Source organism: Bison bison, unplaced genomic scaffold (genome assembly GCF_000754665.1).
Source record: "Bison bison bison isolate TAMUID 2011002044 unplaced genomic scaffold, Bison_UMD1.0 scf7180017864525, whole genome shotgun sequence".
Classification (NCBI taxonomy): Eukaryota; Metazoa; Chordata; class Mammalia; order Artiodactyla; family Bovidae; genus Bison; species Bison bison.
The window spans coordinates 8,143,800-8,162,588 of record NW_011495076.1 but is presented as its reverse complement, the minus strand read 5'-3'; the positions used below and the strand labels follow the sequence as shown (position 1 = coordinate 8,162,588).

Below are 18,789 nucleotides of genomic sequence, written 5' to 3'. Positions count from 1 at the left end.
TACATAACCATAATACTGTAAATACATTAAGACAATCATCAGTGATTTCCTAATTTCCTAAAATATCTAGTTCATAAATACAGATTTTTTGTATTATCCCCAAAACATTCTTTATAATATTTTCCCTAAATCAAGGCTCATGTATTGGTGGTTAGATTTTTTTTAGGTTCTTGTTTTTGTTTTCCCTAGCATTGAATTTTTAAAGAAATGTCAGTTGATTTGTAAAATATACCACATTCTGTATTTTTTTATTGTTGGTTCAAAGTGATTACTGGCATTTTTCAAATATTCTACATATCCTTACCAATTTTTCTTTTTGGCTTTTTATTCTATTTTATTATTACCAAGAGAGATATTTTCAAGACTTCTTTTGATTCTTCTATAATAATTTGGCTATTCTTTAAATATCTTATTTTTCTGTTAAAGTTTTCCATGTTTTCATCTCATCAGTTAATATTTTCCTCCATATAATTTAATTTATAATAGTTATTTTAAGTCCTTGTCTGCTTATTCCAACATAAAGTTAATTTGTGGGTCTGTTTCTTTTGGCCATTTTTTCTTTCGGTCAGGAATCATTTTTTCTTGCTTCGTTGTATGTCTTGTATATAAAAATATATACACTAGCCTAGTATTTAGAAGAGACTAGGGTAAATATTTAAATATTATTTACCCAGAGAAGGCATGCTTTTTTCTGATAGGCAGCTGAGATGAGAGATTGAACACTTTGAACTCATCAGGAGTTAAGCTGAGTTGAAACTGGATTACCTCATTAGATAGTTTCCGTTCACTTCTGGCTTTAAATGCCATGAGAGTGAGTCCTGTCATGTGTATATTCCAGGTGCCATCATCTAGCGGGACTCTGGGACGCACACCCATGGAAGTGGAGTGAAGTGAAAGTTGCTCAGTCATGTCTGACTCTTTGCAACCCCATAGACTATATAGTCCATGGAATTCTCCAGGCCAGAATACTGGAGTGGGTAGCCTTTGCCTTCTCCAGGTGATCTTCCCAACCCAGGGATCGAACCCAGGTCTCCCTCATTACAGGCGGATTCTTTTTTTTTTTTTTTTTTTTTTTTTTTTTTTTTAATTTAATTTTATTTTTTAACTTTACAATATGGTATTGGTTTTGCCATATATTGAATCCGCCACAGTTATACATGTGTTCCCCATCCTGAACCCTCCTCCCTCCTCCCTCCCCATACCATCCCTCTGGGTCATCCCATTGCACCAGCCCCAAGCATCCAGTATCGTGCATCAAACCTGGACTGGCGACTCGTTTCATATTATTCTTTACCAGCTGAGCCACAAGGGAAGCCCAAGAATACTGGAGTGGGTAGCCTCTCTCTTCTCCAGGGGATCTTCCTGACCCAGGAATCGAACCAGGGTCTCCTATATTGCAGATGGATTCTTTACCAACTGAGCTATCAGGGAAGACGCCCATGGAAGAGTGCAGAGAATTTTGCCTTTTTAGTCCCACTCCAAATCTCCAGTGAGTCCCCTCTCTCCCCCACCTTTTTCTTACTTGCAAAAAGACCTAAGGGGGAAAGCAGGAGAATGGGGAGAACAATCTCTGCATTTGAGTTTCTTAAAGTTTCCAGTCTGTCACATCATTCTAAGCTGCCATTGAAAGCTTGGCTGCTTTTCCTTTAAGCAAACAAAATTCCTCTACTTTGGAAGGCTTGATCCTTTACCACTCACCCACCCTTTCTGCAGATGCTCTAAGTGCCTCTGATCCCTTCACCTAGGAGGGCTTGTCACCTTTTGACATTTAGTTCCATTAGATCTCTTTGCATCCTCAGTTCTCTTGGTTTCTTTTTAATACATTATTTTTTAGATTGTATAGGTTCCCCCCACCCCCGCTTAGTTATAGTACAACAAGGGGCCTCTTGCGACTGTCTGTATCCTAATCCAAAACTAGCTTTGTGTCTTTGTTATGATTTTATTTGATTATTTTCTCATGGTTCCATTAAAATATTTCCTCAATCTCCTTTATTTCTTTTAAAGTGAAAGTTGAGTCTAAAATGTTGATTCAGGTCTCAGATTATTGCCAAAATATTTATTAGGTGGACTGCATACTTCATATTGCATCATGATAGCAAGTTCTTATTCAGGTTATTCCACAGTTAGAGATGCTAAATTTTGCCATTGGGTTAAGGTGGTAACTACTAGATCCTTCCATTGTAAACTTATGTTTTCCTGTTGTAATTAGCAAGTAATGTGTAGATTGGCATTTTTGGCCTGTGGATCAATCCTGTCTCTCAACAGTCTTTCAAGTAACCGGTTTATTTTGTTTATTAAATAAATTACTCCATTTGGGTTGCAAAATGATTTTTTTTTAATCATATCATTCCTTGCATTTATTAGCGGTCATTCTTCTGTAAATAAAAAAACCTTCCTTTATGAAGAGGGAATGATTATAGAAAGGCTAGGTAAAAATAAACATATACTTGTAATTCTTTCTGTTTAATTACCAGTTTTCAATAATAGTTGATTGCAATTTTAACAAGTGAGTTTTTTGTGACTTTGGTTTGGTTTTTGGTAGATTTTGTTTGTTTTTGGAATATTATTGTAGCCTCTTGGATTGTTATTTATTTGCTTTTTCCATCAGTCTTTGATTTGTCTGTGAATGTGTATGTTTAAATTATTCCATATTTAGCTAGTGGGAGCCTCTTCAAAGCTGGCTTCTGTGTATTGACATTACCTTTGAGCAGTATCTTGGTAGCTATGACAAGATAAATCTTTACTTTCCCAGTCAAGACCTAGAATCAAGGAGCCTTAATTTCTTGTAGGGGAAAATAGTAATTAGAAATTAAGATCTGGGCACGCGATGTACTACTGGGGTGTCCTTTCTTCTAGAATTTTTCAGTGAACATAGTTAAAATATATATAGTCTTAAATTCATAACTGATATTTTCTATTCAAATGTAACATTATAGGTTTTTTGCCTAACTTCTTTGTTTTATGTTTTATCTTATTTCTTCTGTTACACTGAAGGACTTAGTTCTGAATAATATTAATATGTTTGCTTTGTTCTATAGTTCACATAAAATGGTATCAAAATTACAGTACCAGTTTTACTTCTAACAATAAGCTGAGTGAAGTTTAAGATTTCTTCGCAGTTAGTTCTTTTGTGTTTAGAACATAGCTCACTAAAAGAATACTGTGTTTGAAAGTTACTTTAAACAGTTCTTTTGTTTATGGTTATGTTACAAATTTACTATGCAGTTAGTTTCCCTTTGTTTTATGGGGTTTTTTCTTATTTTCTTTTAACTTGGGGAAATATAAGACATGTACATGGTCCAAAAGTCAAAACTTAACAAAAAAAGGTATACTCAGAAGAAGCTCCCTTCCATTTTCTTTGTTTCTTTTTTCTCCTTTTTGCAGAAATTAGCAAATTCATACAATGTGTATACATGGATCCACCCTATCTTATTTCTGCAAATGGTACATGTCATGCACTCTCTTTTGTACCTTTCATTTTTACTTAATAGCATGTCATGGAGATCACTCTATTTGATATTGTATTCAGGATTCTCCAGAGAATCGGCTCGTGTTTGTGAAGGCTGACAAGTCCCAAGATCTGCAGGATGAGTTGACATGCCAGAGACCTAGGAGAACCAAACCAATGATATAATTCCAATTCTAAGGCCACCAGGCTCGAGATCCAGGAAGAGCTGCTGTTTCAGTTTGAGTCTGAAGGCAAGAAAAATTCAGTGTTCCAGCCCAAAGGCAGTTTGGCAAGAAGAATCTCATACTCTGGGGAGGGTCAATGCTTTTTCTTTATACAGACCTTTTAGTGATTGGATACAGCTAACCTCATTAAGAAGAACAAATCTGCTTTACTCAGTCTACCCATTTAATCTTAGTCTTATCTAGAAACATCCTTGCAGAAACACCCAGAATGTTTGACAGATATTTAGGCACCTGGTAGTCCAGTCAAGTTGACACATAAATTGACTTATCACCAGTATATAGATATCTTACTCATCTTATGTTACAAGCTTTTTCTGTTACAAATAGTAACAGCTATAATGAATAACCTTGTGTATATTCATTTTGCATTTTTGACATTGTATCTTTGTAGATGTGGAATTGCAGAGTAAAAGAGTAAATACATATGTGATTTTGTTGGATATTGCCACATCACCCTCCACAGAAGTTATATCATTTAATTCCACCAGCAAAGATGAGAATACCTCAGTGATGTGTTTAAAGTTCCCTGTTTTAGTTGTGTCTGTTTCTCCATGCATTTCATGGAGTTTCTGCTTTGTAAAGATGGCTGCTATGATACATAGCACATTGCTTCATTGGGAATTGTGACCTTCAGCATTATAAACTATCTTTTAAAATTCATTTAATGCTTTTTATTTGCCTCCAGCCTTTTCACCAACATCTTGGAAGTCATAGATGAAGCTCATGCTTTCAAAATATCTTATAATTATGATATTATATGAGTTATTACATTCCAAAAGCTTTTTTTTTTGTAGTTTTGTTACAAGATGCATAGTTTGGCTAGATATAAAACCTTTGATTCACTTTGTTTCCTTCTGTTTTGAACAAAATGTTGGGCTATTTAGTCTCCTTTTGTATCTTTTTTCTCTCTTTCTCCCCACCTCCACTATTCCCTGTCCTTTCCCCTTCACTGTATTGAACCATTTGCAAGTCAGTTGCAGAAATCACAATACTTTCGTTCCTGAATACTTCAGTGGATATTATTGCACTTACTTGTTACCCATGTGGTCTTCTTTAATCTAGGAAAAATACTCTAGGGTTTGGGTTGTTCGGGATTTTTTCTTTTTTGGTGTTTTATGACATCTTGTAAAGTCATTATAGACTGGCCCTCAGTTTGGATTTGTATGGTTGTTTCTTTGTAATTAGGTTCAAATTAAGCTTAGTAGTAGTAAGAATATCACGTAGGTGACATTGTATCCTTCTCAGGGTACTGTCAGGCAAATGATATCTTTTCTGTGTTCATTTTTTTTTCCCTTTCAAATAGTCTTGATTTTGTTTTCTAGCAGTTTAGGTTCACAGCAAAATTGAACAGAAAGTTCAGGTAGTTCCCATATATACCCTGCCCCCACATATGGGCAGGCACACCGCTATCAACAGTCCACATGTAGTGCTACCTTTGTTACAGTTGATGAACCCACACTGACACATCATTATAATCCAAAGTTCATAGTTTATATTAGGGTTCACTTTTGGTGTTATATATTTATGGGTTTTGACAAAAATGTGATCAGTATCTACCATTACAGTATCATACAGAATAATTTCATTGCCCTAAAAATCCTCTGTGCTTCAGCTCTTAATTCATTCTACTCCCATTCTCCTCCTCCCCAAACAACTACTTAGTTTTTTTTTTGTTTTTTTTTTTTACCGTCTCCATAGTTCTGCCTTCTCTACAATGTATATATTTGGAATTACAGTATTTAACCTTTTCATATTGACATCTTTCATTTAATAATATGCATTTACAGTTCCACTGTGTCTTTGTTGGCTTGATAGCTTATTTTTTTTTAGTGGTGAATAGTATTTCCATTGTCTAGGTGAACCACAGCTTATTTATCCATTCAGCTACTGAAGGATATTGAAGAGACAGAGGAACTAGAGGACAATTGCCAACATTCGGTGATCATGGAGAAAGCAAGGGAGTTCCAGAAAAACATCTACTTCTACTTCATTGACTACACTAAAAGCCCTTGTATGGATCACAGCAAACTATGGAAAATTCTTAAAGCGGTGGGAATACCAGGCCACCTTACCTGTCTCCTGAGAAACCTGTTTGCAGGTCAAGGAGCAACAGTGAGAACCGGACATGAAACAACGGACTGGTTCAAAATTGGAAAAGGAGCACCACAAGGCTGTAGTTGCCATTCTGCTTATTTAACTCCTGTGCAGAGTACGTCATGTGATGTACTGATATGTGGGCTGAAAGAATCAACAAGCTGAAATCAAGATTGCTAGGAGAAGTATCAGCAACCTCAGATATACAGATGGTACCACGTTAATGGCAGTGAAGAGGAACTAAAGAATCTCTTAATGAGAGTAAAGAAGGAGAGTGAAAAAGCTGGCTTGAAACTCCGTATTCAAAAAACTAAGATCACTACAGACAGGGACTGCAGCCATGAAATTAAAAGATGCTTATTCCTTGGAAGAAAAGCTATGACAAACCTAGACAGTGTATTAAAAAGCAGAGACATCACTTTGCTGACACAGGTTGGGATAGAAAAAGCTGTGGTTTTTCTGGTAGTCATACATGGATACGAGAGTTGGTCCATAAAGAAGGCTGAGCACTAAAGAATTGTTGCTTTCAAATTGTGGTGTTGGAGAAGATTCTTGAATCCCTTGTATTTCAGGGCAATCAAACCAGGGAATCTTAAAGAAAATCAATCCTTAATATTCATTGGAAGGACTGTTGCCAAAGCTCCAATACTTTGACCACCTGATGCAAGGAGCCAACTCATTGAAAAAGACCCTGACACTGGGAAAAATTGAAGGCAAAGGGAGAAGGGGCTGATAGAAGATGAGATGGTTAGCATCACTGACTTAATGGACGTGAATTTGAACAAACTCTGCGAGATAGTGGAGGACAGAGGAGCCTGGCATGCCATAGTCCATGGGGTTGTGGTCATACAAGACTTAGGAACTGAACCTCAACAACTGAAGGGTATCTTGTTTGCTTGCCTGTGTTGGCAGTTATGAATAAATGCTATAAACACCCATGTGCAGGGTGATGTGTGGAAATAAGTGTTCCTTTTTTGGTAAATACCACAAAACTTGATTGTTGGATTATATAGGAAGAATATATTTAGTTTTGTAAGAAGCTACCAACTATCTTCCAAAGTAACTGTACCATTTTGCATTCCCACTAGCAATGAATGAGAGTTTTGTTCCACATCTTCACCAGTGTTCAGTGTTGTTAGTGTTCTGGATTTTGGTCATTATAATAATGTATTGTAGTATCTCATTGCTATTTTAATTTGCATTTATTTCTCCAATGATATATGACATTGAGCATCTTAAGCTTATTTGAAATTTATATACCTTCTTTACTGTGGTGTCCATTTAGGTGTTTTGCCCATTTTTTAATCAGGTTGTTTATGTTCTTAATGTTGAGTTTCAAGAATTCTTTATATATTTTGGATAATAGTCCTTTATTAGATATATCTTTTGTAGATATTTTCTTCTAATCTATGACTTGTCTTCTCATTCTTTTGACATTGTCTTCTGCAGAGCAGAAGTTTTTTTTATTTTAGTTAAGTCTAGCTTCTCAGTTTTTCCTTTTATAGATTGTGACTTGCATTTGACTTTTTAGATACAACATCCAAAGTCATCTAGATTTTCTTCTGGAAACTTTTAAAACTCTGAAGAGTTTTATGGTTTTGTGTTTTACATTAAAGTATGTAATCCATATAGAGTTGATTTTGTGAAGGTTGTATTGTCTGTGTCTAGGTTCATTTTTGGTATTCAGTATCCAGTTAAAGCCTCTCGATGAAGGTGAAAGAGGAGAGTGAAAAAGTTGGCTTAAAACTCAGCATTCAGAAAACGAAGATCATGGCATCTGGTCCCATCACTTCATGGGAAATAGATGGGGAAATAGTGGAAACAGTTTCAGACTTTATTTTTTGGGGCTCCAAAATCACTGCAGATGGTGACTGCAGCCATGAAATTAAAAGACACTTACTCCTTGGAAGAAAAGTTATGACCAACCTAGATAGCATACTGAAAAGTAGAGACATTACTTTGCCAACAAAGGTCCGTCTAGTCAAGGCTATGGTTTTTCCAGTGGTCACGTATGGATGTAAGAGTTGGACTGTGAAGAAAGCTGAGTGCCGAAGAATTGATGTTTTTGAACTGTGGTGTTGGAGAAGACTCTTGAGAGTCCCTTGGACTGCAAGGAGATCCAACCAGTCCATTCTGAAGGAGATCAGCCCTGGGATTTCTTTAGAAGGAATGATGCTAAAGCTGAAACTTCAGTACTTTGGCCACCTCATGGGAAGAGTTGACTCACTGGAAAAGACTCTGATGCTGGGAGGGATTGGGGGCAGGAGAAGAAGGGGATGACAGAGGATGAGATTGCTGGTTGGCATCACTGACTCGATGGACGTGAGTCTGAGTGAACTCCGGGAGTTGGTGATGGACAGGGAGGCCTGGCGTGCTTTGATTCATCGGGTTGCAAAGAGTCGGACATGACTGAGTGACTGAACTGAACTGATCGAGTTTCAGCATTATTTGTTTAAAAGACTATCTTTACTTCACTGTATTGCCTTTGCTCCTCTGTCAGAGATCAGTTAAATGCATTTACATATACCTATATCTGGGCTCTCTATTCTGTCCACATTGATCTATTGTCTATTGTTTTGCCAACAGTATACTGTCCCTGATCACTACTAATAGTATGGTAATAGCTTTATATTATGTCTTGAAATCAGAATGTGTCAGTCCTCCAGCTTTACTCTCCCTCATCACCGTGTTGGCTGTCCTGGATCTTCTGCCCATCTGTGTAAACTCTAGAAACCATTTCTTTTGTCAATACGGTATTTTGCTCTGCTTCTGCTTGGGATTGTGTTGAATGTATAAATTTGAGAAGAACTAACATAGTGATAGTATTGAGTCTTCCTATTCATATTCATGGAATGTCTGGCTATTTATTTAGTTCTTCTTTATCCTCAGCTTTTTAGTTAATCTCCAATTTGAAATGTTTTTCATATCTGCAATTGTTTGATTATATATAATTAATATTGAAGTATTATGTTACAATTTTCTTCTCTTTTATAGCTGTTTTTATTTTTTATGTTTTTAAGAATTTTCATCTACTGAAAAGTTTTGATTTGTCTTTCCTTCTAATAGAAACTTGTATGGTTGCTGGGTTTATTGGACATTTTTTAATGTGTTTTGACTATTATGTTGGAGTGTCTCTAGACATATAGGTAGGGGTTTGGGTGACTTACTTGGTTTCTTAATTCCATAGAACCTTGTTTGATTGCTTTTGGCTGATACATGAATTTTTTAATGGGTATAACTTATGTCGGTATGCTCTTTATTCTTCATTGCTTCATTCCTTCCGTTTATCAGCACACCTCCAGAGATATCCCCTTTTTTCATGGTGCTTCCTTTCTCCCTCAGAAATAATACCTTCTCAAGGCTTTCACCTTTGGCGACAGCCCTTCTCATATACCTTTCAAACTTTTTCTTTTTGGCCTTCCTGTGGCTAATGCTTTATTTCACTGCATTCTGCATTCTTAAGGTTTCTCCACTCAGAGTTGGACTGTCTTGGTAGTAAACCTTAGCTGGTTTTATCTGTTTTTTTTTTTTTTTTTTGCCACCTTAGAGACCCCACCATACCTTCCTCTTTTACAAGGTCCTCATCTGACTCTGTACTTGGATAATTTCAAAGCCAACTCAGTTGGCCTCAGATTTTTGTCTCCAAATTACATGTATAATTAGGTACTATTCCTGTTTCCTAGTTATGCCATAGGTATGAGCTGTGTGTGCTCTTATCCTAATGATTTGTGTATTTTTTGGAACTTGTGTCTGGAGATGTGTACTCACATAGGATTGCTGTGAGTATCTGGAATCCTAGCCCTTTAAGTATTTTGCAGTCCAGCTTCTAGGTAATTATGAGATTGAGCCATATAAATTTGGTTCAGTTTTGCACTATTGAATACCAGCAATTCTGTATGGTTCCACCTAATAGAAAGGTAAGCGATCTTTTTACCCTTGTGTATATGATAAAGGTATTATTTTTAGTATTAATTCCAAGGTTTTAAGGCTGTATTTAATTAACCCTACAGAGGTTTAATTAACATACAATAAAATACATCCATTTTAGTGTACAGTTCAGTGAGTACTGATAGTTGTTTACACTTATGTACCACCACCATGTCAAGACATAAAACTTTCCATCACTCTAAAAAGCTCTAATGTATACCGTTGTAGTCAGCCTTACCCCCCACTCCAAGAAACCAGTAAACCACTTCTGTCATTAGGTTAGATTTCTAAAGGCCACATTCCTACATTGGCCTGTCAGTCTTTCATGATCTCAGGTTTGCTTCTCTCCAAGTGTCACCTGGCTATCATTCCTCTCTTTGGCCTCAGGGCCTTTTCATTTATGAGTCCATCAATGTGTTTTCTGCCTGGCACTTTAAATTTCACATGCCTTGAAGTTATGTCTGTCTCTGCAGGATCCATGATGCTTTTCTTTTCCTTGACTTTGCTCATGCTGTTCTCTACCAGGAAAGGACTTTCCTCCTTAACTAATGTTCTCCCTAGCCTGATTTATTCCTACTCATCTTTCTAAAATCAGATTTTATACTACTGATTTTAGACTGGATGATATTTATAAATTGTATTTTCTTTATTATATAAATGTCTCCTTCACTAGTTTGAGCACCTTGAAAGCAGCAATGTCCTCTTCAATTTGCTTTCCCATCACCTGTGTACCTGGCACATGATAAGTAGTTAATAAATGTTTGATTAATGATAAATGAGTTTCAACTCTTGTATATAATTTGAGTTAAAATTAAATCTCCATAGGATCAGTTAAAGACATCTTTAATAGATATTTAGGCAAACTGAAATTGAGCTAATAGTATTTTTTAAGTGTGAGGAGAAATGGGCATTGTTTGCTTACACACCATACATAGTTGTACTTGCAAAAATTAGTTTTAAAGTACTTTTTCATAAGGCAGTTCTATTTCCAGTTTTTTAAGGAATCTCCACACTGTTCTCCATAGTGGCTGTACTAGTTTGCATTCCCATCAACAGTGTAAGAGGGTTCCCTTTTCTCCACACCCTCTCCAGCATTTATTATTTGTAGACTTTTGGATCGCAGCCATTCTGACTGGTGTGAAATGGTACCTCATAGTGGTTTTGATTTGCATTTCTCTGATAATGAGTGATGTTGAGCATCTTTTCATGTGTTTGTTAGCCATCTGTATGTCTTCTTTGGAGAAATGTCTATTTAGTTCTTTGGCCCATTTTTTGATTGGGTCATTTATTTTTCTGGAGTTGAGCTGTAGGAGTTGCTTGTATATTTTTGAGATTAGTTGTTTGTCAGTTGCTTCATTTGCTATTATTTTCTCCCATTCTGAAGGCTGTCTTTTCACCTTGCCTTATGATCCAGCAATCCAGTGTGTATGCTGGGCATACACACTGAGGAAACCAGAAGGGAAAGAGACACGTGTACCCCCAATGTTCATCGCAGCACTGTTTATAATAGCCAGGACATGGAAGCAACCTAGATGTCCATCAGCAGATGAATGGATAAGAAAGCTGTGGTACATATACACAATGGAGTATTACTCAGCCATTAAAAAGAATACATTTGAATCAGTTCTAATGAGGTGGATGAAACTGGAGCCTATTATACAGAGTGAAGTAAGCCAGAAGGAAAAACATAAATACAGTATACTAACGCATATATATGGAATTTAGAAAGATGGTAACAATAACCCAGTGTACGAGACAGCAAAAGAGACACTGATGTATAAAACAGTCTTATGGACTCTGTGGGAGAGGGAGAGGGTGGGAAGATTTGGGAGAATGACATTGAAACATGTAAAATATCATGTAAGAAACGAGTTGCCAGTCCAGGTTCGATGCGTGATACTGGATGCTTGGGGCTAGTGCACTGGGACGACCCAGAGGGATGGTATTGGGAGGGAGGAGGGAGGAGGGTTTAGGATGGGGAACACATGTATACCTGTGGTGGATTCATTTTGATATTTGGCAAAACTAATACAATTATGTAAAGTTTAAAAATAAAATAAAATTAAAAAAAAATAATAAAGTACTTTTTCAGTTCTTCTCTAGCCATGTGTTTATGGAACTGTATCAGTCAGTGTCTATGGAGAAAAATAGTCCATCTTTGTTCAAAGAATGAGCTATATGGAATAATAATGATTTGAAGTGAAGTGAAATGAAGTCTGTCAGTCATGTCCAACTCTTTGCAACCCCATGGACTGTAGCCTACCAGGCTTCTCCGTCCATAGGATTTTCCAGGCAAGAATACTGGAGTGGGTTGCCATTTCCTTCTCCAGGAGATCTTCCCAACCCAGGGATTGATCCTGGGTCTCCAGCATTGTAGGCAGACGCTTTACCGTCTGAGCCACCTTTAAGATCTGTAAAGAAAGATTTGTTTAGCTTCCATTCACATTCACTTTAAACTTTGATAAGTATATCAGTTAATTGTTTACTTGTGTGTCTCCTGTTATATAATAAGCTCAAGGGCCAGAGGTAGATCACAGCAGTCTTTTTTCTTGTAAGTTTCTTGTCTTTAATAGCTAGTGAATATCTTGAGTTGATTCTGTGCTTCATATTTATTGCCCTGTTACATACCCAGGCATGGTACCCTACTATATTCATCCTAAAATTGTATTGTGTATTAGTCACTCAGTTGTGTCCAACTCTTTACAACCCCTCGGATAGTAGCCTGCCCTGCTCCTCTGTCCATGGGATTCTCCAAGCAAGAATACTGGAGTGGGTTGCCATTTCCTTCTCTAAAATTGTAATAGGTATGAAGAAAATCGTTTAATATTTAATGTTAATACCAGTCATTAGTGTCTGATTCTAGACAACAACCTGATGTGGGCTTATATTTTCCAACATATCTTGAAAAATCTGCATTTTAATATTCTTTTATATTATAAAAATTGGGACAAACAGTAATGGTCTCTTGATGGGTAGGAATAATTTCCAGGTATTATAAAAATCACTATTATATTCAAACCTTTGTTCTTTCTGAATGTATACCTTTATAATATGATACTATTTTTACCTGAACTAGATTTTTATGCTCTTCTTTCTATGTTGGCAACCTGATTTTGTGCCTTTGTTTTTATAAACTAGGAGGGATCTGAAAAACAGCTGTGCTACCAGCAGAGCTGGCTCAGAATTAAACAGTGACTACTGTTCTTCTTGAATGTGTCACTGAATAGCAGAGTTATCTAAGCTTTTCTGGAGGAACTTATGTTTTAGCTAAGAATAAAGTTCAGCAAAACATATAGGTATTGTGCTTCTGAAAAGAAACTTCTAATTTATTAAACATAATCTATGATCTTGCTTTGTTGTATGGTAAAAAATTTGAAAGTGCTACAGGTACTCAAACTTACCCTCTATGTGACATTTTAAAAATATGAAACTATAATTTGAAAATTTCCCATTTTTATTAATAAAGGGTAATATTTGTCCATTTTTATTTTATATCCATACTGTTGTTTAAAATATAACTTTATTTTGCATTGTAGTGTGTGCAGAGAATATTTCCAAAATGGTGGGAAGAGAAAAGCACTTGAAAAAGATGAGAAAAGAGCTATACTCGGCACTAAGACCACTCCAGCCTTAAATATGCATGAATCTTCTAAACTTGAAGGTCATTTAACCAACCTCAGCTTTACAAACCCTGAATTTATAACTGAGTAAGTATATCTGTGTTAATAATGTAAAATAATGGTTTACAACAGGTAGTGGGCAGTTTGCTTCTCTGGTAGTGTTAGTTTGAGAAATGTAAATTTGTAATACTATTACATAGGAAAGTAGCATAAACTTTTAAGGAACATCTGGGAAACTAATAGTTCCATAGCATAGATTGGTCTTACTAAAAATGAGAAAGAATCATTCATTAAATGTTATAATAATTATATTTATGGTAATACAAAATATGAAAACAGCAAAATCCAATTAAATTAAATTTAAAGTGGCTGTCCACTAACAAAGAAAGCACAAATAAAGAATTGATAGAAGATGATGATGATGATGATGATGATGATCAGGCTTCTGTGGTGGTTCAGCTGGTAAAGAATCTGCCTGCAATGCAGGAGACCCAGCTTCGATTCCTGGGTTGGGAAGATGCCCTGGAGAAGGGAATGTCTACCCACTCCAGTATTCTTGCCTGGAGAAGTCCATGGACAGAAGAGCTTGGCAGTCCATGGAGTTACAAAGAGTTGGACATGATTGAGTGACTAACACGTAGATTACTAATAGAATTAATTGCCATTATTTTATTGTCAATATAAAAACCTGCCTGCTGGTAATACATATGCATATAGGCACAAATTTTATTTAATAAATACATGAGTATTTTCCCAGTTTTATTGAGATATAATCGACATATAGGGGCTTCTGTGGTGGCTCAATGGTAAAGAATCCACCTGCAATGCAGGAGAAATGTGGGTTCAACCCCTGGGTCTGGGAGATCCCATGGAAAAGGAAAAAGCAACCAACTCCAGTATTTTTGCCTGGGAAATCTCACAGACAAAGGAGCCTGGCAGGCTATAGTCCATGATGTTGCAAGAGTCAGACATGACTTAGCGACTAAACCACCACCACCAGTCGACATACAACATTGTTTAAGACATACAACAAAATGATTTAATATGTATATAATGTAAAAAGGTTACCACAGTGAGTTTAGTTAACCATACCTCACCTAATTACCCTTTTTTCTTTATGAGAACTTTTATTAATATCAGTTATCAAATATTCAATATAGTATTGTTAACTATAGTCACCACACTGGACATTATATCTCTAGAACTTAATTGAAAATACCTTTCACCCAATCTCCTATCTTCAAATCCTTAGCTCTGACAATCACAAATCCGATTTCTGTTCCTATCAGTTTGATTTTCTTTGATTCTACATAGAAGATCATATAGTATTTGTCTTTTCATGTCTGACTTCAGTTAGTGTAATGACCAAGGTCCATCTGTATTCTCGAAAATGGCAAGATCTCCCCCTTTCTTATGACTAAATAGTATTTCACTGTGTGTTCAGTGCAATTAATTACTAATAGTATTAAAATTATTTTTATATTGTAGTATCAGAATAAGTTTGTGGAATCAAGTAATATTTTATTACTCCCTTAAAATAATTCTAGAAACATTCCTGACAGTGAAGGCTAACCATGGAAATTAAACTAAACTCTTAAAACAGTTACACACCTGTGATTATCAACATAACATTTCCTTTGGTTATTTTGATTTTGTACCATGTTGAAATATCTAGTTGGGTATTTTTTTTTTTTGCTTAGTCACTCTGTCTTGTCTGATTCTTTGTGATCCCATGAACTGTAGCCCACCAGGCTCCTCTGTCCGTGGGGATTCTCCAGACAAGAATACTGGAGTGGGTTGCCATGCCCTCCTCCAGGGGATCTTCTCAACTCAGGGATTGGACCCAGGTCTCCCACACTGCAGGTGGATTCTTTACTATCTGAGCCACCAGGAAAGCCCAGTTAGGTATAAACAATTTCACTAAAAAAATTAAAATATGTTTGATTAATTCTGTAGGAAAAGATCTTTACCTTTATTCAAAGGTTACTACAAAGCTTATAAAGCATAATGAGTTGCTAAACAGCTTATACCTCAAGTATTCATTCTTAAGTATTTAAAAAATATTGACCAGTGTAAGAAATTATAGGGACTTCATTCATGGTCCAGTGGTTAAGTCTTTGCGCTTCCAACACAAGGGACACGGGTTAAATCCCTGGTTGGGGAACTAAGATCCCACATTCCACATGATATGGCAAAAAAAAAAGAAATGATATAGTTACACAACTACCAAAAAACCAGGTACATATGGAAAATATGAATCTTAGCATTTTTATATGGTTCTTTATTACAGGCTCTGTTTCATTGTTGAGATAACCCTGTTTGTTACATTGTCATATTTTCCTTTAATTCTTTAAACATGGTTTCTTTGAATTTTTTGAGCATTTCTATAATAGCTGATTTGAGGTCTTGGCTAAATACAACATTTGGGCTCACTCAGAATCTTTCTATTTACTGCCGTTATTCTAGAATTTGGATTACACTTTCCTGTTTTTCCTGCATGTCTCATCACTTTTTGTTGAAAACTGTCCAGTGTATTTTTGATCATTTGTTTTGGAACTCTTGTTTGGATTTTTCCCTCAAGGAAGATGGGTAGTGATGGTTTTTTTAGTAGTCTGCCTGTACTTAGTTTGTGGGATCTGTTTCCCTGGTAGTTTGTACATTATTATTTTTAATTTTTTAGGCTGGTTTGCTAGGGTTGCAACTGTGTCTAGACAGATTAGGGGTCAATGATAAATCAGAAGTTGTGCTCAAATACCTCTCTAAACCTGTGAGGCCTCCAGCCTTTGCCAGTGGATGTGTGTTGATTTGGGAGTACATTTAAAATTAAGGCAGTGTTCAAGTCTGCCTCACCTTCTGCTTTCCGTCAGGCCCTCATGGGTCTCCCGTACATGTTCATTTAGCCTCCCAATCAGCCAAGGCTATGTGAAGAGTTTCTGTAGCCCTTCTGTGTCTCTCTCATTTCCGGAATCTTTGCGGAATTTCTAAATTTCTGACCAGCCTTCCAGTCTACAGTTCAGGCCAACCAAAACTGCAACCTGAAGCTAGCATAGCTGCTTACATTCCCTGTTTGTTCCTTACCGAGTTTGCTACTTAATTCTGTGTGTGTTTTTCACTGTTTACTCAAAATCCCTTTAACCCTTTCCAGAAGTGAAGTTGCTTTTTTTCACAGCCAGCCCTATCCTCAAAGAATTTCCATACCAACTGAGAAAAGGGTGAAGGTAATGAGGGTGGCTTCAGGCAAAGGCACCACAAATCCCCACTGTTGTTAACCAAGATTCAGCTAGTTTTCATGAATTAACACTTAGCAACATGCTTGTGTATGTTCAAGCCCTCAAATGGTTGTTTTTCATGATTGTGTTCTTTGTTATAGTTGTTTCTTGAAGAGTGTATTTGCCAGCCTCTCCCTTGCTATAGTCAAATTTCAGTATCTGGTTTAATTTTAAAGGAAAAAGAGTATTTTAAGTACTTAAAAGAAATATGATTGTTTATATGTTATTGTTTAACTATTAATGTCATTGTTTAACTATCAATGGTTTAAATATTGAAATTAAGCATTGAAACATCTTAGCCTAAGATGGCTAGGTTTAGATTTTCTTCATTCTAGAAACTATTTCATACAGCATCTGGCCCCAGTATGTTCAAGTATACTTATTCTTCCTATTCCTCTTACTCTTACTGCAGCTTGTATTCTAGTACTATGGAACTATGTAAATTTCCCTAGTGGTATATGCTTGGTCTCACTGGCAGTTGCAAGTGCAGTATATCCTTTTTCTGATCAACTATTGCTATATTACATTAGGATATATTTGAAATATCTTCCCTTTCAGAATTTAACTTGAACATCTCAAAAGAATTGATACTCTGGTACCAATAGCAAACCTTTTTATAGCTCTATTACAGTACTTCTCAAGTTGTATTAAAGTAATTATTGTATATTTTTCTGACTACAAATTAAATAAGATAACAGTGTGAAAATGTGGAAAAATTATTACTTAATTCTGGTTACATTTAGGTATATTTCTTTCCAGTCCTTTTAATAGGCCTCATTTCTTACACAATAGAGACCATATAATATAAAAATTTTTATGTAAACTGCTCTTGCTATGCTATTGAAACAATCATTCTGCATTATACTTTATCATAAATAATCTACCACTGTATGCATCTAAATATAAAGTGATCCTCAGTACAAAATAATGCTCAGTTTTTCCAAAGAGAATCTCTGCTCTCTTGTACATAACACTTGCAGAGAGGTAAATGAAATAGTCAAAGGTCAGATGTTTACTCTATTTATAGATATTATATAGGTGATATGTGTTTATTGCTATCTGAATCTGTTTAACTTGTGATTTTGCATAGCAAGCGTAGATGTGCTCAGTCATGTCTAATTCTTTGTGACTCCATGGATTATAGCCAGGCTCCTCTGTCCATGGAATTTTCCAGGCAAGAACACTGGAATGGGTTGGGATTTCCTCCTCGAAATTTCCCCACCTAGGGATTGAACCCGAATCCCTTGAATCTCCTGCATTAGTAGGTGGATTCTTTATCACTGTGCTACTTGCAAATGTAGATAGCAAAGATTATCTTTTTCCTGGTCTTATCCCAAAATAAAGTCATTTTGATTTCTGGGTTCAGATAAGTTCTCACATAGCAAAAATACCTTTGGTCTTTTTTCACTTACATTTTATGAAGACCAAAAATTTTTTATTGCTGCTGCTGCTAAGTTGCATCAGTCACGTCCTACTCTGTGCCACCCTGTAGACGGCAGCCCAACAGGCTCCTCTGTCCCTGGGATTATCCAGGCAAGAATACTGGAGTGGGTTGCCATTTCCTTCTCCAATGCATGAAAGTGAAAAGTGAAAATGAGGAGTCACTTTTAAAATAGCATCTATAGCTCAGAATTGAGATGTTACTTTTTGAGTTTTATCCCAAGCCCCAATTACTGCCATTCTTTCTAATAGTAAAATAGCTGTGTCCCAACCCTCCTTCATCTTGTACATATATACTTGTAAATGATATGAAATAAGTACTTTGATGCCTTTTAAAAAGTTTGATTTTTTTTTCAAAACATTTACCAAATAAACCATATTCTGGACTGTAAAACACACCTTAACAAATTTAGAAAGATTTGAGTTATAGAAGATATTCTCTCAAACCACAATAGAATTAAACTATAAATCAATAACAGTGAGAGCTCAGTTCAGTTCGGTCACTCAGTCGTGTCTGACTCTTTGCGACCCCATGAATCACAGCACTCCAGGCCTCCCTGTCTGTCACCAACTCCCGGAGTTCACTCAGACTCAACGTCCATCGAGTCAGTGATGCCATCCAGCCATCTCATCCTCTGTCGTCCCCTTCTCCTCCTGCCCCCAATCCCTCCCAGCATCAGAGTCTTTTCCAATGAGTTAACTCTTCCCATGAGGTGGCCAAAGTACTGGAGTTTCAGCTTTAGCAT

The 18,789-nt window shown here is 36.3% G+C and overlaps 1 protein-coding gene across 1 annotated transcript in view; it reads left to right on the top strand.

Annotated features, from left to right (window-relative positions):
• The window catches only part of LOC104981924 (chromosome unknown open reading frame, human C7orf60), a 79,927-nt gene that overhangs the window by 21,328 nt on the left and 39,810 nt on the right, over positions 1-18,789 (top strand). Inside the window, exon 3 of the mRNA XM_010831191.1 lies at positions 13,251-13,421. Within this exon, the coding sequence (XP_010829493.1) occupies positions 13,251-13,421 (171 nt within the window). The remainder of the gene's footprint in view (positions 1-13,250; positions 13,422-18,789) is intronic.